We start from the raw sequence: 23,094 nt of genomic DNA, 5'->3' as shown, positions 1-23,094 counted from the left end.
CCAGTCCTCTAATCACACTGGGTCTTTCTGACCACCGGCTCCTATCCCGAAACTATCGAGGGGCTCCTGGCCACTGCTCTTCTAACTAGCATACAGAAGATCACTCCAGAGATTTCAAAGGTTTTAGGAGCTGTGTGCCGAGAACCGGTACAAAAGACCAAAGATTTCTTACTGTATTTCATAGTCACTCAAGTCCATAGAGCAGTAAAGGTGCCAACCAGAAGGACAAAAGGGCCGTCATTGCAAAGTGCACGTCCTCTGGCTTCAGTGACTCAGAGCAGTCTGCATCTGTGATGTGCGGTCCTGTGCACTTTATCTGTGCACTTAGATAAAAATTGCCTTCCGTGGCAGCTCAGACCATGGAGTAAAGTGCACGGCCACCAGGCATTACGCTTACGGTGGGAGAAAAGGGCAGAGGGAGCTGATCATGGAAATGAATCTGGGGCTGTCCCAACTGTCCCTCACTTCCTGCTCCTGTGGGCAGACTGACGCCCACACTCACCAGGGCTCACTAGCCTACTCTCTGCTGCTGCTGCTGCTAAGTCGCTTCAGTTGTGTCCAACTCAATGCGACCCCACAGACAGCAGCCCACCAGGCTCCCCTGTCCCTGGGATTCTCCAGGCAAGAACACTGGAGTGGGTTGCCATTTCCTTCTCCAATGCAGGAAAGTGAAAAGTGAAAGTGAAGTCTCTCAGTCGTGTTGGACTCTTAGCGACCCCATGGACTGCAGCCCACCAGGCTCCTTCATCCATGGGATTTTCCAGGCAAGAGGACTGGAGTGGGGTGCCATTGCCTTCTCCGGACTCTCTAGCTGGGTCCATGTAACACTGTCTTTCTAGAAGGCTCCACCAGGGCCCTTGACAGTCTGACCCAATGGCCACTTCCTTTTTTCAAAAAAGGGTGCGGTGGGGAGGGGGTGGGGGGAGTGGGGGTGGTGAGGAGGTAGTTAGGACTGTTAAGCAGTAATGGTTCAGATTCTGATTAAGAAAAAAAAATTTAAAAACCACACTACTGGCTTTGACTTTTCCAGCTCACCTGGTTGGTAGTTTTCACTACATAGAAATGCCAACTGCTATTTGCATGGATGCTTTAAATATTAGATCAGGAGATTGTGCTAACATCTTCAAACTGTAACGTGAAATAGCACTTGTCACAGGAATTAACTCCTACTTGACTGGAAGGATGACCTGCCTTCGAGGCTTTTTGAGTCCATCACATTATAAAGCATTTTCTCAGGTGCTGGTCTCGCAAGCAAACCAGTAACGTGAGGGGCAACGCCCCTCCCCCAATTCTCTGGGTTACAGTTCCGTAAGTCCCACTACCATCATTATTTTTTAACATACTTATTGAGCTGTGCGTGTGGCTGCTGCCTCCAGCCCTCATTTAATTTCAAATCAGTTCAGCCAGCGTTGGAGCCATATCCTTTACCTGAGGACAAAAAGATTAAAATCCAATCAAGTTCTCCCAACACTTCCAGGGATGAAGCCCCCAGAGCAGCCCGAAGGCTTTGATAAGGGAGTAGATTTTGTTTCCGATCAGGAGTTTCCGCTCCGATGCGTCAGGAGAGGCAGGCCGGGCGTCGGGGAGCTCGGGACCCGGACCCCAGCAGTAGCTGGGAGACCGCCGGCGCAGGCCGGCCGGCCGGGAGCGCAAGGGTTAAACGGTTTCCGCGAGGCCCGCCCTGGGGCCGCGCTTCCCGCTTCGCCGCGGTTCCTCCCTCCGCCGGTGACGCGCCGGCCTTTGCCCAAATATGTCACTTTCCCCTCCCTCGCCCGACACCCGGCGCCCGCAGGCGCCCCCGAGCCACGGGGCTGGCACTCGGACGTCGCTCGGCCTCAGTGTCCCGGGAGCACTTCTTCGCGATGCCCTTCCGCAAAGGTAGGCGGGGTCCCCGCGGAGCGCGCTCGGGCCTGGGCGGGAGACCTGAGCGGCCAGGTGCCCGGGGAGGCCGGTAGGGCTCGGGGACCCGGGCTTCTCGGTGTGCCCGCCGGCCCCGTAATGCCCCTCTCTTTCCGCGCGGCTCCTCCGACCCCGCGTCGCCGCCTCCGGCCACCCGGTGGGCTGACACCGACGTGCCCGAGCCGGTGTGCAGCGCGCGCGGCAGAGGCCGCGCGCAGAGCGTGGGTCGCGGTACTTGGACCAACCCCTTTCGCGCCGCAGCAAGTTCTGAGATGCAGGTGGAATCGGGTTCTCCCGGCGGGCTGAAGATTTGGGAAGGGAGTGTTTTATGGCGGCCAGAGGTGGCGAGAGGCTCGCAGCGTGGGGTCCCGGCGGCGCGCTCTGGTTGCCGTCCGAGCCTCCCGGAGAGACGGGTGGGGGAGCACGCAGGTGTGAAAGCAGATCCGAGTGGGAGTCCTGCCTCCGGCCTTTTCTACTTACCCTCTGACTCTCGGGAAGTCATTTAGCCGACCGGAGTCTCGGTTTCTTCATCCGCAGTACGAGCGCGTCCGCTGGGACGTGTGGGACGGGTGAGAGGCGCGCGGGGCAGCTGGCAGAGGAATGGCCCGCCTACCAGGCAAGACCTGCCTCCCTGTGCCCGGCAGCCTGCACGGAGCTTCCCACCGGGCCCACCTTCAGGCCCTGTTCCTCTGCAGAAAAGCCCCAGCTACTCCCGTGGTCCATTTTCCTGGCGGGGTGATGGAGGCCCTGCTGTGCCCAGGGCGCTGCAGAGCTGGGCCAGGATGCGCCATCCTCAGGTTGGAGCCTTGATGGATGGATGGAGGAGACTCGGTTTACTTTCCAAACAGAGCAGTCTGATTGACTCCTGCTTTTTGTATTTCTGTTGGCAAGGGCTCGGGGACCCACTGTCACTCGGACCCAAGGCTTCCCCATGCCCACCTGGGTACCAGTGACCCATGCCAGCGACTCCCTCTCGAACACCTGGGGACTGAGGACTGGCTGCATGGCTTCCTCCCGCTGCCTCCACCCACCTTTCTGGCCGTCTCTACACTTCTCTCATCATCTCGATTCATCGTCAGATTAATGCTAGGATTGCCCCGATTACCCTCTTGGCCTTTGTCCCTTAAACGGAGGTTGCTATGGTGCCACTGTGAGGTCCTGGTTGTGAAGGGGCACGGTCTGCATGCCGGCCTGTGGGGATGTTGAGAAGGTAGGTGGCAGCTCAGCGCGGGGACTGAGGGTTCAGTCAGGTCCTCGGCTGATGGCTCATGGTCCCAAAGTGGCTGGCTTCAGTGGCTCCATTATTCCATATAACAGGGCTGCCATGCCTCTGGGCAGTCCCCAGAGTCCCCACCTGACCTCATGTCGCTGCAGCATGAATGGTCATTTATCTACTGCGTCCGTGTGGTCTCTGGAGGCAGACTCCTGGGAGGCACAGCCGCCATTCACTCGGAGGGAGCCAGCCTTGCGCAGGAGGAGTAGGTCCCTGGGCAGCTGAGCTGATGTTCACCTGTGGAGGTTTCCCTCTGTGACAGCCTCGTTAAGTCACAGCAGACCTCTGTCCTCACGCTGCCCACCGTGTTTTGACTTTTCTCCCTAGTCCGAAGAGAAGAATGTTGCTGCCTGGACAGGCGAACCCTGCCCCTCTGTTCCATGAATACTGATTCCTGAAGGGTCCAGGGTGTGAGAGACGGCCCTTGTGGCTTTTTCAGCTTTGCTGTGAGCCAGGGCAGGGCTCCGGCGGGCTTGCAGGCCAAGCAGAACTTCTCCACTTGACTGGGTTGGGACCTCCTGTTGAGAAATAAACACAGTGAGTGGAAATCAGGGCCAGACCAGGTACGTTCAGTCCAGTTCGGTGATGAGACATCTGGACCTGTCAGGAGGTGGAAAGGTCAACCTGTGAGAAGGGCTGTGGCAATCCTGGGAAACATCTCGGGGCTAGAGACTTCTATATATACACATAGACACAGAATATATGCATGGTATATATACTGAGACTTCAGTGTACATATATATATACACACACATATATATATATATACTCTTTCATACTTTAAAGAGGAGATTCCTTGGTGACTCAAATGGTAAAGAGTCTGCCCGCAGTGACGGAGACCTGAGTTCAATCCCTGGGAAATCCCTGGGAAATGACAACCCCCTCCAATATTCTTGTTTGGAAAATCCCATGGACGGAGGAGCCTGGCAGGCTACAGCCTGTAGGGTCACCAAGAGTCAGACACGACTGAGCATCTTCACTCATTCATACTTTAAAGAATTTGAATCTGAATCCATTAATTATTTTTTTTTAATAACTAAAAAGATGGGCAATGAAAGGACTTTGCTTCTCTCCCTGCAAAACGAGAAGCCAGATGGAGGGCTCCTTTGTGGCTCACATCCAGAAGGCTAACTGACCGCTGTGTCTCCTAGGCTGTGTTTCTGTGTCTTGCAAGACAGATTCAGGGACCAGCTGGGTCAGGGCCTGGCAGGAAGCACTTGGCCCGCTCATTCCAGGCAAGCTGAGAAGAGCTTAGTGAAGGTCCTATTACAAAGGTGCAGGATAGGGGAGAGAAAAACCACAGTGGGTATTACAGAAGCCCCGGCAGTCCCACCCCAGGCCGGGGGGCGCTGAAGGTCCAGCCGTCACTGGAGCTGGTGGCTGGATGGGGCCTGCCCCTCTCTGGAGGATTCTGGTGGCTCGTGACCCTGCAGAGACCGCTTGCTGCTCCCTCTCTCTGACCCTAGGGCATTGGCCGCAGAGGGCCAGGAAGCTCGTTGTGTGCATGCGGGTCAACTTGTGGGGACCCGAACCTGCTGGGACCTGGCCTTGCAGTTCCTGGCAGTAGGTCTGGGGCAACAAACAGATCGCCACTCAGGCTTTGGTTCTCAGCCTGTGCCTTGCCCCTGGAGGGGCTCGATCGATGGCACTGAATGTAATGTGGACAGAGTTCCGTGACTGCACACCACTTGCTTGCTCGCTCATTCATGTGCTCCTTCACTCATTCATTCTTTAGATTGAGTGTCTGCTGTGCGCCAGGCACGCTGGAGGTTCTCTACCTGCAGTCACACCCCCCAGGTGTGATCCACCTGCCGTGATGACAGCAGCAGGAACCATGTAGCCCGAATGGGGTGAACGGTGGGGCTGGGGTGGCGGGCAGAAACCTTCGATGACCTTCCCTGCCGGCCGAGGGGATGACATGCCAGCACCATGTTCATGCTGTTCACATGTTCACCATGTTCACACCCGCCCTGGCCTCTCTCCTTGGTGGCTGCAGGGTGCCGGTGGCTGTGTGTTTTGGGGGAACAGAGTGGGACCCTTGGTTGAACTGCTAGAATCTTGAGATGGGCTAGAGTGACAATGAAACACCCTGATGTGGACCATCAGGGAAAATCGTGAGAACAAAGTGGGTGGCAAAAACTTAGGTGGGAACCCATCACGGCAGGTGGATCATGCCCGGGGGGTGTGACTGCAGGTAGAGAACCTCCAGCGTGCCTGGTGCACAGCAGACGCTAGATCTAAAGAATGAATGAGTGAAGGAGCCTAACCCAAAACTTAGGCGGTGAATCGGGCGATTAAACCTGTGAACCTGGCATGTCCCCCTCTGGAGGACTTTGAAGCCAGGCTGGATGGTGATTTTCTAGGGGGTGGAGGGGTGCTCCGTTCCGAGTCTGGGGCTTGGACCAAATTCTTGGGACTCTCTCAGGTGGAGAAGCTGGAAAAATGTCTTTAGATGTTGGAGTCCTAGATGTTCCTGTACATCCCACCTTCAGAAGGGAAGGGGAGAGAGGGGTGAGTTTCTGATAATAACAGTGAGAAACCAAACTCACACTTAGGGAGCACCTTCCAGTCCTGGGGTGAGAGCTCTGGCTGTGTGCACTTACCCTCTCAACCACCCCAGGACTGTTCCGTCCACTGCAAGGGTGAAGGACAGAGGCTCTGTATGCAGCAGTCAGCTCGGGCACTGAGCAGAGCCGGACCGAGGCTTTGCCTTTCCAGCTCTGCCTGCGATGATAGGCTAGGCAGGGATGTGGTTGGTACTTTGTGCATCAGGCTGAGACTGCACAGCGTGAAAAGTCTGCAGTTATGGACCAGCAGTGTTTTCCACATTAGACAGGAGCAGAGAGAAACTTAGATGCCTGAATCTTCTGAGTCCTTGAGGGAGGCCCGAGGAGGGCATGGGGCTGCATGTGGAGGCAAGTCGTATTCCTGTCTCTCCCATGGCCCCGAGGGCACACCTGTCAGGGGCAGGACTCAGTGCCCTGGTCTGGCCAGATGATTGGCTACAGCTGCCCACGGAGCCACCCCAGCCTCTGCTGGGAGTGGAGGCACAGACCAGTGCCACATCACAGGAGAGGCGGCCCCTGAGGGGTTCCTGCAGGTGAGCTGTGGGCCGTGGGTTTTTGGACCCAAGCTGAGGCCCTCTCCTTCCTTTCTCTCCCAATAGGATTGCAAAAAGCAGACCCTGGCTCTACCCTCCAGAAGGCTGGGTTGGTCCCTGGTCCCTCCATCAGCCCCAGCACTCTAGTGCTGGGTCAGCACCACCCTCTGCCCTGGTGCAGGCAGGCCGTGTCATGGGGCGCTCTCCTCCCGTGGGTCCAGGGCAGCTGGCTGGGCAGGAGGCTCCATCTCAGAGACTGCCCCAGGGAAGCACCTGCCAGCCAGGCTGGGCCATCTCGTTTCCTTGAGGGCCTCTGTTCCCACAGGATCCTCTGCTTTGTCCTCCTAGGCCTTCGACCCCTGAGCTGTGCCCCTCTAATGCTTTCCTATTCCCTTAAAGCATGTCCTCTGCTGTGGTCCATGTCCTCAGCATCCCGTGGTGGCCCCCAGGACCCCCAGGCTCCCACATCTGGGCTCCGCACCTGCATCTGCTCCCCTGGGAGAGCTAACCGCCCCGTCCTGGGTTGGGGAGGGGGAGATGTTGCATCCACACATGTGGATACACACAGGCTTCTGGTCCTGCCTTAAGGCCCTGCTCAAGTTCAAGTCTTCTCTGCCCTGTTTTCCATCTATTCTGTGCAGATCGGGCTCTTGCAGATGCTTACTTGTGCTCAGTTTGCTTGCCCTTGATTTGGGGAGGGTCTGGATCTCATACTTCTATCCAGCCAGGTGGTTGCAAGTGCTCCATAAATCCTTGTGCCTGGTTAGTTTGTCCAAAACTCCATTTCTCTCTGCAGTAAGCAGTTGTAGAGCTGAAGTAAGACTGTCAGATTCCCTGATCACTGAAAGATTTACGGTCATGCTCCCATGTGTAATCTAAAATAAAGACAACACCAAGCCATAAATGTAAGCAAGGCAGACACACTTGTGATTCTGACGATGGTCCCTATTTTTTTGATGCTTCTGGGTGAAACAGTAGGTCCTTAACAGCACCTGATGCTGTGCGCCTGTGTGGTCTGCACCTTGGTGGGTTCAGAGCTGGGGGCCCCATGCAGGTAGACGCTCTTCTCTTCTCCTTGTGGAGCTAAAAGCGCCCATTGCTCACATGTGCTCAGGATTTGTGGATACGTGAAGTGTCCAAGCCTCCGGCGCCCCACCCACCCCTGACCCTCCCCTGCAGGGGACATGAACTTCACAGGGTTTTCCCAGGGCAGGCCTGCCTGAGCCATCACCTGTCTCTCAGTACCCAGCTCCTTTGTGGGTGGCCTTCCTGTTTCCTCCTGATCTCCAGTGGGTCCCGGGAGGTGCGGACAGCCCTCGGCCTCAGCTGACCATTTGGAACCAAAGAGGTGGCACCCTGAGATTGCTCCAGCTCCACCCCAGGGACTGATGTTCCCCCCCGGCTTGGGCGCTCGTCACACACGCTTCCTGCTCTGTCTGCCCCTCCGAGCTCCTTTAGCTAAGCTGGGCTGTGGGAGGCAGGGGGGGCCCCCACTGGACTGTGTCCTCCAGGGACTCTGTCCTGGGCAGCCTGGACAGCCTCTCCCAGCAGCTCCAGGGGACAGGCTGAAGTCTCAGGAGAGTGGCAACTGAGGCTGTCCTGGGTGCCAGGGAGAAGCACATCCTTATCCCACTGGCCTGAGATGGCCCGTCTGGATACTGGCTGCATCTGTGTCCAGGGACTGAGCAGGGGGGCCCAGCCAGGGTAGGGGGCATGTCAAAGCTCTGGGCAGGGGCCAGGCAGGCGATGTGTGAGGAACAGGAGGGTGTGGGGCTGTCCGGCCCTGGCTGCCCCTGCTGGGATGGGCAGGGGCGCTGACGCTCTTGAGGGAACAAATGTGTTCTTTCCAAGGACCGACTACTGCTTTGGTGTTTTGACTGTGGGCTTGACCTGCTGAACCTAGAGTAGGGTTCAGGGAGGCCTCCCCCTGAGGCTGCTTGGGCTCATCCAGAGGCTTGGGGACCTGGGCCAGTGCAGTCAGAGGGAGAGCAAGGTTCCATCAGCCTGTGGGGGTGGACAGGAGCTTAGCGAGGTGCAGGAAGAGAGAGGGAGAAAGACCCGAGCAGGATCCTGGGGAAGGCTGGCCCCTGGCACCACGGCCCCAGGATGCAGGGGCAGCAGACCCGAGCAGAACCCCGGGGAAGGCCGGCCCCTGGCACCACGGTCCCAGGACGGCAGGTGCTGGCCGGGGACGGGGCTCCAGGGGCATCGTCTGTCTTATTTCTGGCCACACACTTGGGTTGTGCTTAGCTTCTCAGTCATATCTGACTCTTTGCAACCCCACGGACAGTAGCCCGCCAGGTTCCTCTGTCCATGGGGATTCTCCAGGAAAGAACACTGGAGTGGGTTGCTTTGCTTTCCTCCAGGGAATCTTCCCAACCCAGGGATTGAACCCAGGTCTTCTGCATTGCAGGTGGATTTCTTTTCCAGCTGAGCCACCACGGAAGCCCACACTTGGGTTAACTGAGGGCTTTTTAAAAATGTCTCATGTGCCAGAAATTTTGATTTAATGGTACTGGGTTGATGCCTGGACAGAAAGATTCATGAAACAGTCTCATCCTTAGCATACAGGTACATGGTGACACTTCCAGTCAGTTCCATTTCATTAACAAGGAGGCTGGTCAGGCTTCAGCAAACCCACTTCAAGGCCATGAACAAGGAGAGCCCAGCACTCCTAAGAACGCTCTCGTTGCGCCTCAGGGACCAGGAAGCCCTCAGGGCGCCTCCAGACTTCTTGCCACTTGGGCTCTGGGTGTGACTGAGGGTCTCCGGCAGGTCTGGGGGTGCAAGGGACCTTCCCAAACTCAGTGGGGTGGGGGGCTTTGTGAATCTGCATCAAAGGAGGGAGGCCCCCACCATGCAGCCATCCATCTGCAAGGGCCACCTTTCTCTGGGGAAACATCAGAAAACAAATGTTTGGGGAACACGAGGAAAGAGAGGGTTACAGCTGAGGAACTTGGGAGAAAAGGCAGGAGATGCACTGGGAGGCCGGATGGGCTGCCTCAGACGACCCCGACCCCGTGATGTTACTTCAGTCGCCTCCAGAAGTCCTTCGATTGCACGGCACATGTCTGTCCTTTGCCTCATGGAGCAGGATCGGGTGAAGTGCCAAGGGTGCAGCAGGGAATTGGCCAGACGCCTGCCCTCATGGGCTACCATTCTGATGGAGAGACAGACGGTAACAGGCGAGTCAGTGAGCACAGCATCTGTCCACGGGGTATCCACGCTGGGTAGAAAAATAACGCTAGAAAGACGAGAGAAGGTGGTGGCCGGGGGGCGCTGCTGTTTGCAATAGATGGTCACCGAAGGGACATTTGAGCAGGGACCGAAGGGAGTGGGGAGTGAACCACATGGTTTCTTAGGAGAGTGTCTGGCAGGGGGGTGTGTAGATGCAAAGGCCCTGCGGCTGTCGTGGGCTGAGTTTGGAGGTGGGAGGGGATGATGTAGGGTGGCTGTGGATCATGGTTCAGAAGGGGTGGGTGGGTGGTGTGGGTCATCAAGGCCATCGTAAGGCCTTGGCCTCCTCCCTGCAGTGGGATGGGATGCCCTGGGAGGGACTTGGTGGAGGGCAGGCACAAATCAACTATATTATAAAACCCTCAGGCTGGCACGTGGCTGCCCTCCTGGGACCAGACTGCAGGTGATATATTCAGGAGGCAGAGATGGCAGGTCTATGGATGGATCGGATGTGGAGGGAGAGAGTTGGGGCGGCTCCCACGACTGCCCCCAGCTGACCTGTGGACATGCTGGGCACGTTACTGTTAACAGTTGCGTGGTCAGCAGAGAGGGCAGGTCACAGTGGGGCTGGGGGACTCAGTGATTGCTGAGTAACCGTGAGAGGATTCAGGAGGATTGGGACTTGGCAAGCGGACATCTGCAGAGATCCAGTTTGCTCTGGGCTGATCTCCAGACAGACAATTTTTGTAAGAAGAAACTGGCTTTCAAGTCAAATCAGCGTTGACCGTTGTTTTTATTAAAAAAGTATTTATTTGGCTGCGTTGGATTTTAGTTGTGTCATGCAGATCTCTCATCGCAGCACACGGACTCTTTAGTTGCAGCACGCAGGCTTAGTTGCCCTGCGGCATCTGGAATCTTCGGTACCTGCTGTTGTTCAGTCCCATAGTCGTGTCTGACTCTGCAACCCCATGGACTGCAGTACGCCAAGCTTCCCTATCCTTCACTCTCTCCTGGAGCTTGCTCAAACTCAAGTCCATTGCGTTGGTGATGCCATCCAACTATCTCATTATCTGCTGCCCTCTTCTCCTGCCTTCAATCTTTCCCAGCATCAGGGTTTTTTCTAATGAGTCAGCTCTTCGCATCAGGTAGCCAAAGTATTGGAGCTTCAGCTTCAGCATCAGTCCTCCCCGTGAATATTCGGGTTGATTTCATTTAGGATTGACTGGTTTGATCTCCTTGCTGTCCAAGGGATTCTCAAGAGTCTTTGCCAGACAGTCTTCTAGTTCCCTGACCAGGAGTCGAGTCCGTGTCCCTGAGATCTCCCCATTTTAGCATCGACAGTCCCCAGAGTCAGCTGCCTCCTCATCCCAAGCAAACTGGGATGGTGGATACCTGACCCACCTTCTGCCAACCCTCGTGCCTTGGGCTCGATGACCCCTGGATGGCCTCTTGTTGGAGAAGTAGGTTTGAAAACATTCATATTGGAGCAACAAATAGAATCCAAGTTATTTTTACGGCCCTGGGTTACAGGCTGGAAAGTATGGAAGATAAGTTTCAAAGCAATTCTGTCAGCAGACACAGTAGAAAATCAGAAGAAGAATGTTATCAGCAACTTGCTGTAATAACAGCAAAGGAATCTGAATCTGCAAATTGCCTGGCTTCTGCGTGAAAAACCTAAAACTCAAATGTCATCCCTTTTCCACGAAAGTGAGTCAGTCAGCATCCATTTTACCATGAGGCACATTTGCTGTCATGACATCATTTCCCAGACATAAAAATGGGGAACGGAGCACGGGGCCCGCCTCAAGCTGAAATCATGTTTGGTGCAAATCCCAGATGATATAAAAGCTTTTTTGAATAAAGTCATTTGAATGCAGGGAAAGGTCATGTGGTCACTGGCTGCTCTAGAGGAAATTGGTTGCTTCATGTCATAAAACTTCTACAGATTTCATTTGTGCATGGCTCCCAATACGTAATTCAGGGCATGACGGCAAACCGGTCATCTGCACTCCAGGAGCACCAGCTGTACCCAGCAAGCGGGGTGGCCTGTGTGTCTCTGTGGCCGTGTTCCTTTCTCTGGCTCCTATTAGAAATAACCAAAGAGCCTGAGAAAACCTTTTAGAAATCAGCCAGTGTGTAACGGGATGAAGGAGAAAAAGAAATTCCGCCTCTTCACCACTCAGGAAAATGCAGGTGAAGAGCATGGTGGAAGGCACCATTTTCCCCTTCTTTGCTGACAGACAGGAAGGCTGGCATTATGGCGTGCTGGGTAGAACCAGGACCACAAGGGTGGTCTCTGACATACTGCTGGAGGGTGAGTGAGCTGGCAGAGGGCCTGGGAGGCAGTCTGGGGCTGTCTTATAAAGTGGACACCCACACATCCTGTCACCAGGTCATTCTTGGGTGTGTCACCGAGACACACTCCTGGACAGCTGGTGTCCACTGAGACTCTGTTAGGAAGCCCTTTAAACACCCCGAAAGCACATGAACAGAAGCATGAGTTCATTCTTGGTATAGCCCCATAGTGGAGTATTCTGTGGCCGTCTGAATGAGCTACACTCTGAAGACAGCTACACTCAGTATTGCCCATGACTATTAAAAAAAACCCTCAAAACATTGGATACAGATGCTTTAAAAAAAAAATAAAACCCACAAAATCTAAGCAATATGCTTTTTTAAAACTTCATTCCCTTTTATAGCTTTTTTAAAAAAAATAATTAATTTGGCACGTGGGATCCTCGTTTTGGCATGGGGATCTAGTTCCCTGCCCAGGGATGGAACCCGGACCCCCTGAGTTGGGAGTTCGGTGTCTTAGCCACTGGACCACCAGGGAAGTCCTACAATTGCTTGGTTTTAAATGGGTGATTTATGTCTCAAGAAAGCCGTTCCAAAAACCAAACAAAAAGAATTCATCGTCTTCATGGCAGCTGCTTTCTCAGCCTTCAAGAAGCAAGGTTTTGTCTCCACTTTCTGGATGAGAAGAAAGAAAGATTTCACAGACCCTGCCGAGGTGACAGATGACCAGGAAGAACAGCTGAGGCTGGTGCTGGGTTCCAGTCTCCATCTGGACTTCTGCTTGCCCGCCACATCTTTCTGCTTCTTCCGAGGGTGCCAGGTTCCGGGCAGGGGTGACGTGGACCTTGGCCTGGGGGTGCCCCAGGCGACCTCAGGGGGCGTGGGAGAGTGTACTGGGCGGGCAGGAGGGACTTGATTCCAGTCCTGTGATATCTCTCTCTGTCGGGGGGCCTCTGATGGTCCCTTCATCTCTCGGGACTTTTGTTCTCTTCTATAAAAGGAGGAATTGGCTGGGTCATCTCTTCCAGCAAGTGCACTCTGTGATTCTAATGATCCTCTTTCATCTCTCATGCTGTTAGGGTTGGTTTCTTCAATATGCCTTTGAGTTTTAGTCCCCAAAGGGCTACAGTAATGATTCCTATGTTTAACTGGTAATACATGTAGTATATTTAGTTATCTCGATGGGTATCCCGAAGGTCTTTCAGTTTCCATTAACCCCTCTTCTTCATCCCCTCTACAAAGTGTGCGTCACACTAAGAGCTGGTATATAGGCGACTTGGACAAATCAAAACAGGACAGTCTCTCCTGCTCTGAAGTGTCATCTTGTCCTAATCTGGGGATCCATACACCTGACGTCTTTGGTGATTACAAAAAAGTGGTTTACACCAAGACCTAAGTGAGTCTTTTCTGTTATTGGCTTACATTTTATGTGTTTTTAAGCTGAGGTGTAACATATATACGGGATGTGTTCAAATCTCGATCGGTCTCTACACGTCTATTGGTATTGAATTCACTAAAACATTAGAAGCAATTCTTTACTTTGCAAGATCTAGCCCTTTCTCTCTCTCTGGAGGTAATAGTGGTTCCTGTGCCATGATGTGTGTTCACTCCATTTCCCCAGCTGGACCGTAAGCTCCTGGGCAGTGTCCCCTTGTCCAGCCTTGGGCCCGATATGATTGATAGCCATATACTGAATTAACTAAAGAATTAGTAGGAACATTAATACTTCAGGCCTCGAAGGATATCACTCTCTGACTTAAGGGTCTTTCTTTCTTCTTGATTAACTTATTAATGGAATCTTCTCCCAGCCCCTGACAGCCATCACACGGAAGGTCCACGCAGAGGAGCCTGACCTTCACGGGAAGGAACACAAGGCTGCAGAGCCAGCGCCGTGTCCAGAGCCTCCGGGCTTTGTAGCCCCCTGGCTCGGGAGCCTGCAGCCCCTCAGCCTCCGTGTGTTGTTGATGCTCTAACACCGCTCTGATGACTTCTCTGAGGGGCATTTCCGCAGGTTTTATTCTGCCTTTACCTCTCCTTCATTGCTCTGTCTGGTTAACAAGTCAAATGCCTCTTTTTCAGAGGGTGACCAGTTTGGGTTAGACACTGTCCTCTTCAAGCCGCTTAGATTGAAGTCCTAAGTTATTCCAGCCAGGACACCTGCTGTCCCATTCACACAGGGCATCTGGGGGGTTGTGCAGAATGAATTGGAACCCCTGAGAGGAGGGCCCTGGAACATGAGATAAGAGTTCAGGCTGCCATGGGTCTCCTCCCGAAGGCTTGAGAACCACGGCAGCAAGTGTGTGATGAATGAATGACATGGGCCTGGCCGACCTCCTGTAATGAAGGAGACATAAAATGCTTAAATGACAGCAGAAATGTGTCCCAGCACAACTGGCCAAAGGGGGGACCTTGGTTTCAGGAGACCTTTGCAATGAGCCCGTGTGCTTCTTAATTATCAATGTCCACATCGCTCTTTGATCTGCACCTGCCCTCCTCAGAGTCCGTTATAAAGAGGCCCCTTCTGAGCATCTGGGCCTCCCTGGGGGGACACCGCCCTGCTGAGAAGGCAGCCTGGGAGCAAATGGAAACCTTTCTGCAGCGAATGTTGGACAAAACACCTGGGATTTGTTTGCCCCAGACGTGTCCCTTTCACTGCGTGTGTATTTTATTTGTGTGTCTACACGAACATAAGATGTTTGATTTACATTTGATGACTCAGAAAATAGTTCTCAGGTCCACGAGCATTCATTGCATGTGTCAGCAATGAGTGATACTCCTTGCCTGGAGGAAGTTTTCCATTTCTGTCTGTATCACTTTCTACTTTAAAAAATGTTAAGCATTTAGCAAAGTTGCAGGCACAGCACAGGGGATGACCTGCATTGCCTGGATTCCCCAGCGGTTGTTGCATTTTAATGTGTATTGTCTCAGGGTGTTTTGTTGTTGTTGAAACATTTGAGACTTCATTGCAGACATCCTAACACTTCATCCCTAAATACTTTAGCATGTTCCTCCCCAAATCAAGAATGTTCTCTTAAATTATCCATATGGATTTGAGGATTTTTAAAATGATGATCGCATGTGTTAGAATCCAGTCCTGACCTGATGGATTTTAACGCTCAAAACGTCCCAGATTTAACAGACACCCTTTTCAAGTCGGCTGCCATGTCTTTTCGACACGTTTCCTTTGCCTTTTGAGCTCTTCCTTATTTTTCTGGCACCACCAGGTGCTTTCATCCTGTCTCAGCCTTGGGATCAGCGGCTGCTCCAAAGAGCCCTGGTTTCTTTCACTGGAGGATGGTGGTTATAAGTCAGACCTGGGCTCTGGTTTGATTTTTGCTCATGGGCTACCATTGTTTCTGGGGACTTTTCAGTGGATAGAGCTAGGAAACATGCTTTTAAAAAAATATAAATTCATACTGCTCTCATTTTGGCCCAATACCAGATAGATTTTCCTTTCCTTCCTCCTAATTTGGCATATTTACCTTTTATATTTTCCCCAGGAATTTTTTTTTTTTTTTTTTTTTTAATCTTGGGGCTTCCCTGGCAGTCCAGTGATAAGACTCCATACTTCCACTGCAGGGGGCATGGGTTCCATCCCGTCAGGAAACTAAGATCCCAGAAGCTGCACAGTGAGCCATTTTTTTTTTTAATCTTCACTCTCCTTTACTCCTGGTATTATTAATTTGGTATCCAAAATTCCTTGTGCTGAATATCTGATTCCCCATGAGCGATGGCATTGAGTGGATCATAAATTCAGTGCACAGGTAGGGGCTGATCGTCCTATCTTCTGGGGCCTTAAAAAATATCTGCAGACAGGAGGTCTGAAGGAGACCACAAGCAAGAATACTTCGGTTCCTTCTGTATCTGCCAGTTACGTCACAATGCATGTGTTTTACTTTAACAGAATTTTTACCGTAAAGTTCAGGGGATGGGGTGTGGCACTCCCGCCCCTGCTGTCTGAGTGCTCCCAACTCCTCTGGGCAACAGGCCTGCTCCTCACCCACGGCCACAAGCAGATAAGCAACATGCAGCTTGGACCACCAGGCATTTAAAGGAGGAGAAAGGAAATGAAAATGTTCGATGAAGATTGCCTCTCCCCTCATAAAAAGATCAATAGAAGGAAAAAATGTTTAAATGATGAACAGACATATACTCACAAAGATATGAGACTCAAAAGGCTGCCAGGCAGTGAACTAAGGAAGGGATGAGGGTCTGGGGGCTTCAGAATGAAGGAAAGTTAGGTGAAGAAGCACTGTCTCCCATGAACAGGACCCCTTCTCATGTGAATTTCTCTTATAAAAAGGGTAACTTTTCCTCTGTCTGCGGTCTCTCTAAAATAACCAGCTCAAAATAATCCTTAAGCCAGGAGGCATATTTTAGGGTGGCAGGCTCTGCCGCCCTCGATACACCTCCTGGAGCCAGGCTGCGGGGATGGAGATGGCCCAGGGGCTGGGGGAGAAAGAGGGGCAGGCAGAGGGCAGGTGTCCACGGGGCCTCCGCCGTGGGAGGCCAGGCAGGAGCCTGCAGGTGGAGCCCTGCCCCAGCGGCCGCCGCCTCGCCCTCCCTGGGTTGACGATGGGCATGCAGGTCAGCTGAGCCCGGCTGCCCGGGGAGAGGTCACCCCGGGACACGAGGCGGCGGCGGCGGGAGGGGTAGGAAGGGGCGGGGCGGGGCCTGGTGGGCCGGGCGGGGCCGAGCGCGCGGATGGGCGCGCGGATTGGCTGCCTGCGCGGCGCACGGGCCGATCAGCGCGCGCCCCGCCTCGCCCTGGTGCGCCGCACGCCGCGTTCACGTGGCTCCGCCCCACTCGGCTCAGCTACACGGGTCCTGCACGTGGGCGCGGCGTGGCGTGCACTCTGCGGTACCGGCAGGCGCCGCGTTCGGGTTCCGCGCCTACCCTTCCTGCGGCTTGGTTTCATGTTCCGCCCTAGGGTTCTTTCCGAGAAGGCCCGGGAGTGGCCTTATTTTGTTTAAAGCGCCAGAGGAACTAGGGCGGCAGGTGGTTTGCCATCCGGGCGGGGCCGGGAGGGCGCGGCGCAGAAGAGGAAGGGGATGGGGAGGCATTAAAAAGAGCCCGGACGGGGAGATTGCGTAATCCCGTGCAGTGTTTTGATCCTAGGGAAGTAAACAGTGCAAGTGTCTGCGTTTCGTTTTTCTGCCCGGCCGAAGGATATACCAAAAGATATACCAAATTGATCGTGGACGCGGTGTTCGTGTGACACGGTGTAAACAACTTGCACAGCCTCCCCTGGAGGGTGCCTCCAGAGGGTCGGGGCCTCAGTGGCCCCAGGAAACCGCGGCCACGTTCTGCGTGCGAGCTCTCCCAGCCCGCATGGGTTGAGGCTTAGGTGTCTCAAGCTTCGACCCCTAGCTGAACAATTCTTTCCCCCAGCCCCTCACCCTCACTCAGAGCCTAGAATGAGTTGGGTCTGTGGAGTTCTGGAGTTAACTTTCGAGAGTGACTCAGCTAGTGGAGGGTCAGGAAACCAAGTCACATGAGGAGTGGTTGAAGAATTGGGGTGTTTAGCCCAGACAGGTCCCTGGGGCACACAAGCGCAGCTACAAATATGTGAAGGACTCTTGGATTGCTCTGGTACCGTGCTGCCTGAGGGGACAGAACAGGGATGTTTATGGCAGGTGAATTTCAGGTCAATTACGGAGAAGAGGCAGCAAAGAACCTTGCTGGAGTTTTATCCAGGAACCTGGTACAGATAGGTGTTCACTTGTTTCCGTAGGAAAATGGTGGCGCTTAGATTCAAACTCTGATCTGCCAGATTCCAGAGCCTTTTCATTTTTCATGATGCATCTGTTTTAATGCAATGGGTTACTCTGTGGGTAATGACAGGGCCAAAGTGTTTCTGCAATGATGGAGTGCATTGGACTGGAAGGTTCAGCCAGGCCTGTTTAGCCGTGTCACTGATTTCTGTATCTGATGGAGAAGGATCTTGTCCTGGGCCAGACAAGGATACCAGGGCTACCTGAGAAGGAAGAGATCCGCCCCCATTTTACCAGCAAGTCAGATTTTCCACCAGGGCACATGTCTGCTCCGTTGGCCCTGCAAGTGCTCTCACCTGTTGAAACAGTCCTGACTTTGAGTTTAACAAATGAGGTCACAGGGTCCAGTTGTCATCAGTCTTTGTTACAACCTCCCAGCCCATTTTTTGCATCTGACACTCTGTCCCTTGTGCACTCCATCTGTCTAGACTCAGGTACACGTGGGACCAACAGTAAGAGCTGAGGTCTGGGGGAGCAAGTAGGACTGAGTATGTCAGTCCTACAGGTAGCATGAGTCACAGTGCCATGAAAAGTCAGGAGGGGAGGGCCCAGGCTGGTTGGATTTCAGTCTGTGGCCCCTAGTGCTTCAAGAGTACACACTTTTAAGCCTCTAGAGAAGATGCATAGAGGAAGTGGCCCTCTTTGAGGTCTTGGATTCACTTTATGAGTTAATATCTTCAAGCTTTCTGAAAAGCTGAGCACTTAAGGAGTCATTCTTTGTCTCCACTACATGTATTGTTCAGTATTTCTCATGTTAGCACCCCTGGGAGGAAGGTAGGGATATGAAATGCATGTAACATAGGAGGCAGAATCTGGTTTTTCTTGGATCTCTAGTGAACCTGGTTGCAATTTCTTATAAAAATAACCCAGGGAGAAAATAACCAGGCTGAGCTCTCTTCCCCTAGAGGAATTTGCCTGCGGCTGCATCCACCCTGCACACAGTTTTCAGACCTCCAGACGGCTGTTGCTGAATGTCCACTCTTCTTCCTTTCAGTAAGTTTGCTGATTATTCATCCTTAACCTCCTGGGTCCTCCCGTCTACAGGGTACCAAGACACTGGCCATCTCCCAGGCAGCCCAGTCCAGCCCTGAGCAGCACCACAGAGAGTGAAATATGTCTGCCTGCCTCCTTCTGACCTCTTTCTCCCTGGGTTACTTCCTATCTCTCAAGTCTTCTCCTGCACTCTCCTCACAACCTTCATGGCCATCATCTGAATTTATTTTATCTACTATTTATTTCTGTCTGCTCTGGTTGCTGTGCATGGGCTTTCTCTAGTTGCGGCAAGCGAGCGGCTGCTCTGCAGTTGCGGTGCTTGGCCTCATTGCAGTGGGTTCTCCTGTTTCAGCTCACCCTCTAGAGCACTGGCTCCATAGTGGTGATGCACAGGCTTCGTTGCCCCGCGGTATATGGAATCTTCATGGACCTGGGAACAAACCTGTGTCCCTTGCATCAGCAGGTGAACTCTCAACCACTGGACCACCAGGGAAGTCCCCATGGACATCATCCTAAAGGGATAGTGTTGCAAAGAAGCCAATTCTGACTCCATGTTGGAACTGTTTCTTTGATTTGCTTTTCGTTGCTTTTGTTGTTATAATCATACGGAATGGCCTGCCTCAGAGTATCCTGCCTCTCTGCCTGACTGTTAAAGTGCCTTTGTTCAGAACTCTGTCCACCTGTGGCTGGCAGGAAGGAAGAAATTAATACATCCCTTGCCTGAGGCTTGCCAATCTAGTAGGAGATATTTGCAAGATTAATGGCCTTCTTATTTTGCTTCCTCATTTCCTGGGATCTCTGGTCTATAAAAGAACCTGGAATACAGACCCCCCCCCCAACCCCCCAGTCATCAGATGGTTATTTTGAGGGACTAGCTTGCCATCATCTCGGTCAGCCGGCTACCCATTCAAGTGTCTCCCTTGCCTCAACTCCTCATCTCTTGGATTCCTTGGCCCATCATGCAGCAAGCAGAGAGAGCTGCTGCTGCTGCTAAGTTGCTTCAGTCGTGTCCGACTCTGTGCGACCCCATAGACGGCAGCCCACCAGGCTCCCCCGTCCCTGGGATTCTCCAGGCAAGAACACTGGAGTGGGTTGCCATTGCCTTCTCCAATGCATGAAAGTGAAAAGTGAAAGTGAAGTCGCTCAGTCGTGTCCGACTCTTCGTAACCCCTTGGACTGTAGCCTACCAGGCTCCTCTGTCCATGGGATTTTGCAGGCCAAGAGTACAGGAGTGGGTTGCCATTTCCTTCTCCAAGAGAGAGCTAGGACTCGGTAACAATAGTAGCTTGGTTTGCATTTTTATTGATGAACTTTCTAGGGTTGGGGTGGGGGCAAAGGTTGAATCACATCCTTCTTTTCCCAGCTTGCCCCCTTCTCACCCTAGCCTACTCACCCTGAAGGACCACTGGGGTGGGGCCCAGATCGCCCGACTATGAGGTCCCCATTTCTGCTCCTGCTTACTGAGCCAAGGTTCCGCTCCCCAGCCAGCTGTCTTTCACTGTTCACTTATAATTCATTCAATAAGAGATTCCTTCAGTGAGATCAAAGCCTCAGATTTTGTGCTGGAGGCAGAGGTGGGATGTTGCTGCAGGCTCTGGAGGCTCGCATCCTGGGTTCACACACCAGCTGCGTGGCCTTGGGGAAGTTCCTTCCTCTCTGCCTCGGTTTCCTCACCTGTCAGCCTTGTGGGGTGGTCGTGAGGATGAAGCAAGAAGCAGCCTGGTCTGGGACTGGCACGTGCATGGCAATCCGTGGCTGGTGCCCTCTGCCCAGTGATGCCAGCTCTGAGGGTGTTGCTGCCACCCACTGCTGTCTAGGCGCTGGACGACGGGGTTGGGGGGGGCAGGTGGTCAGCATTGCTGCCCCCCAAGGGCTCAGTGCCCTTTCAGACCCGCCTGACCGTGACTCCCAGGCCTGCCCTGTGGAAAGGCGGGCTGTCTGCAGTGCTGTGTCCAGGAAACTGCCAGAGATCCATCCACCCAGGACCACACCTCCCGAAGGGGTCCTCGGCCGAATGACCCCCTTCCTGCCACCCCAGGTTCTCCGGCAGGGACCACCATCTGCTTTCTTAGGTGTAGCCAATTGGGCGGGCCCTGCACCTGGGGAAGAGAAGGACTGTGTTCCTCACTCGCACAGCCTGTGGGGCTGTGATGGGGTCTCTGGTGGCCACGCGCATCTTAGCTTTAGTGGGAAGAACAATGAAGAGGGTTCAACCTGCGGCCAGTCACGGGAGCTGTTGGGAGACAGGCGTCCTCAGTAGGTACAGAGCAGACCGTGTTCTCCTGGGATTTTTTATTTTGATCTTGAACCTTTGTGTCTGTTCCTAAGGTTGCCAGGAGGTTGGGGGTGGGGGTTGGGTGCCGTGTGTGTGTGTGTGTGTTTAAGTGTGTAAGTGAACTTGTCTTTGCTGATTGGTGGGTGTGGGGGAGGAACTGTGAGAAAGAGGTAGTTTTCTGAGCTCCAGAGAGAGGCTCAAAGTCTAAAGAATCTTTAAAAATCCTTCTAAAAAGTGTGTACGTGTTCAGTCGTGTCTGACTCTTTGTGATCCCCTGGACTGTAGCCCAGCAGGCTCCCCTGTCCACGGAATTTTCCAGACAAGCCATTTCCTACTCCAAGGGATCTTCCCCACCCAGAGATCGAACCCATATCTCCTGCATTGGCAGATAGATTCTTTGCCACTTACGCCACCTGGGAAGCCCCCCTAAAAGGTGTGGCATCCTTAAATGTGTATGTCCTGGGGTGAAATTCCAGTTCCTGGGCTTTGCTACAGGATTTGCCAGGAGAGTCAGAGACCCCAGGGAGGACTGGCCCCTCCCTGCCTCTCACATTTGTGTTTTTATAAAGTTTCCATTTCAGTTTTGTATGTGCATTTCCTTGAACCTCCACCAGCATCTCTGAGGTTCTGGGTTTGCACTGGAAAGACTGATGTTCTTACTGGTTGTGTGCTTTCTGGAATGACTTGACTTTTCCTCTTCCCTGTCTGTAGAAACCTTAAATTAGTAACATTTTGGGAGTCTTTTTTTTTTTTTTCTTTGCATCCGATCTCCTGGACTTCTGTCTGTGGTTATTTTGAAGCGTGGGCATTGGGGGATGTGCCTTGGGGGCCCACCCACTGGCTCTCTAATGAGGAGACTGTAGTTTGCTTTCATCGGGAGAACCAAGTTTACCATTTACTGGAGCTCCAAAAAGAGCCATAGATCCTTATCCCAAGATTGGAGGCTGTGAGCCTAGAAGCAGTTTAAAAAACTCTGTACTTTGATCCTCATCTTATCTGGAGAGACTGCTTAGATTGTCTGGTGATCTAGGAATCAGAAAGAGGACGGATGGCTTTCACATTGAAAGAGAGGTCTATTCTCCAAGCTCACTCCCACCCTCCTCCGTGCCTCGTGTGGTTTCCTTCCTGTCCCTGTAACAAACGAAGTACAGAAAGACTTAATGTTTGAAAGGGACTAGAAAATTTCAGCCACAGAAATTCCTAGGGTGGTGGATGGTGCAGAAGGGGAGATTAAGAAGAGTGGAGGTGGGTAATGTACGGAGGTGATGGTCAAGCAGGAGCAGAGTGTACTGGGGGGTGAGGGGAGTGAGAAACCAGAGGAGATGACCTGTGTATGCCAGGACCCTGAGCTTCCTTCCCTTAAGCTCGCTGTTGGGAAAGACAGGGCACACCATGTCCCTTCTCAGCCCGCAAAGCATGACTTCAAGTGCCAGAAGAAAATACCACAACTTCTCTTTCTACTTACTGCAAACTCATCCTTCATTTCTAATTTTCAAGCAGGTTTTATAATGTACATAATATTATCAGCACAGTGGTATGTGTATATAATTTACCACTAAAGACATACCTTCTTGGGAGGTGGTGGTTTGCCATCAAAAGAGTTGGGAGGTCACTGCTCAGAAATGATGACGCAGCAGGGAGAGACCAGTGCTCCGCAAAGTTGAATGCTCGTGACTCATTGGACACTTTGTTGCTGAAATGCAAATTTGTGTTCAGGACGTCTGTGCTAGAGCCCCACATTCTGCAATTGGAGTGCTGACTCAGAAGGAGTGAAATAGTGGTCCCTCTGCCTGCCTTTTTTTTTTTTTTTTTTTCCAGTAGTGTTCCAGTTGGTGTTTTAGTCATTGAGGGAAAACCAGTGGGGGGTCGGAACAAGATACTGTGGAGCCTCCTCCCTGGAATGTCCCAGCCTGACCCCCGACACTGCAAGGAAGTCCCCGTGTGGTCGGTGTCACAGAGGTCCTGGGATCCGTTCCCATCAGGGATGTGTCAGTGTCCTGAGTCATGACACTGTGATGCTGCTTCGCTTCTTGGGCCAGATGGCCCTGACCCTCTGCGGTGTGCAGGACGGGGGAGGGAGGGGGAGAGGGGGAGATGGTGAGCGGACAGGTGTACCTGTGAGAGCCTGTGCTGCCCCTCCTTGTTCTGTGTGGTTCCTGGTGTTTTCCTTCCTTTGCTGGCTTCATCTGGGCACTCTGCAATGCAGGTGACATGGTACCTTCTGCTTCTAACACTTAGCTCACATTTGCAAAGCACATTTCAATATTGTTGCTTAAAAATGATAGCTTCCCAGGCCCAGAGTTGTTA

At 53.0% G+C, this 23,094-nt stretch overlaps 1 protein-coding gene across 4 annotated transcripts in view; it reads left to right on the top strand.

Annotated features, from left to right (window-relative positions):
* The first annotated feature begins 1,538 nt into the window (after positions 1-1,538).
* PFKFB3 (6-phosphofructo-2-kinase/fructose-2,6-biphosphatase 3) overlaps positions 1,539-23,094 on the top strand; it is an 81,778-nt gene continuing 60,222 nt past the window's right edge. For all 4 annotated transcript variants that reach the window (XM_044928265.2, XM_006044079.4, XM_044928264.2 and 1 more), the window contains exon 1: positions 1,539-1,878. In XM_044928265.2, coding sequence (XP_044784200.1) covers positions 1,554-1,878 — 325 coding nt within the window. In that variant the 5' untranslated portion in view covers positions 1,539-1,553. The remainder of the gene's footprint in view (positions 1,879-23,094) is intronic.

Source organism: Bubalus bubalis, chromosome 14 (genome assembly GCF_019923935.1).
Source record: "Bubalus bubalis isolate 160015118507 breed Murrah chromosome 14, NDDB_SH_1, whole genome shotgun sequence".
Taxonomy (NCBI): Eukaryota; Metazoa; Chordata; class Mammalia; order Artiodactyla; family Bovidae; genus Bubalus; species Bubalus bubalis.
This window is presented reverse-complemented; position numbering and strand designations above follow the sequence as displayed.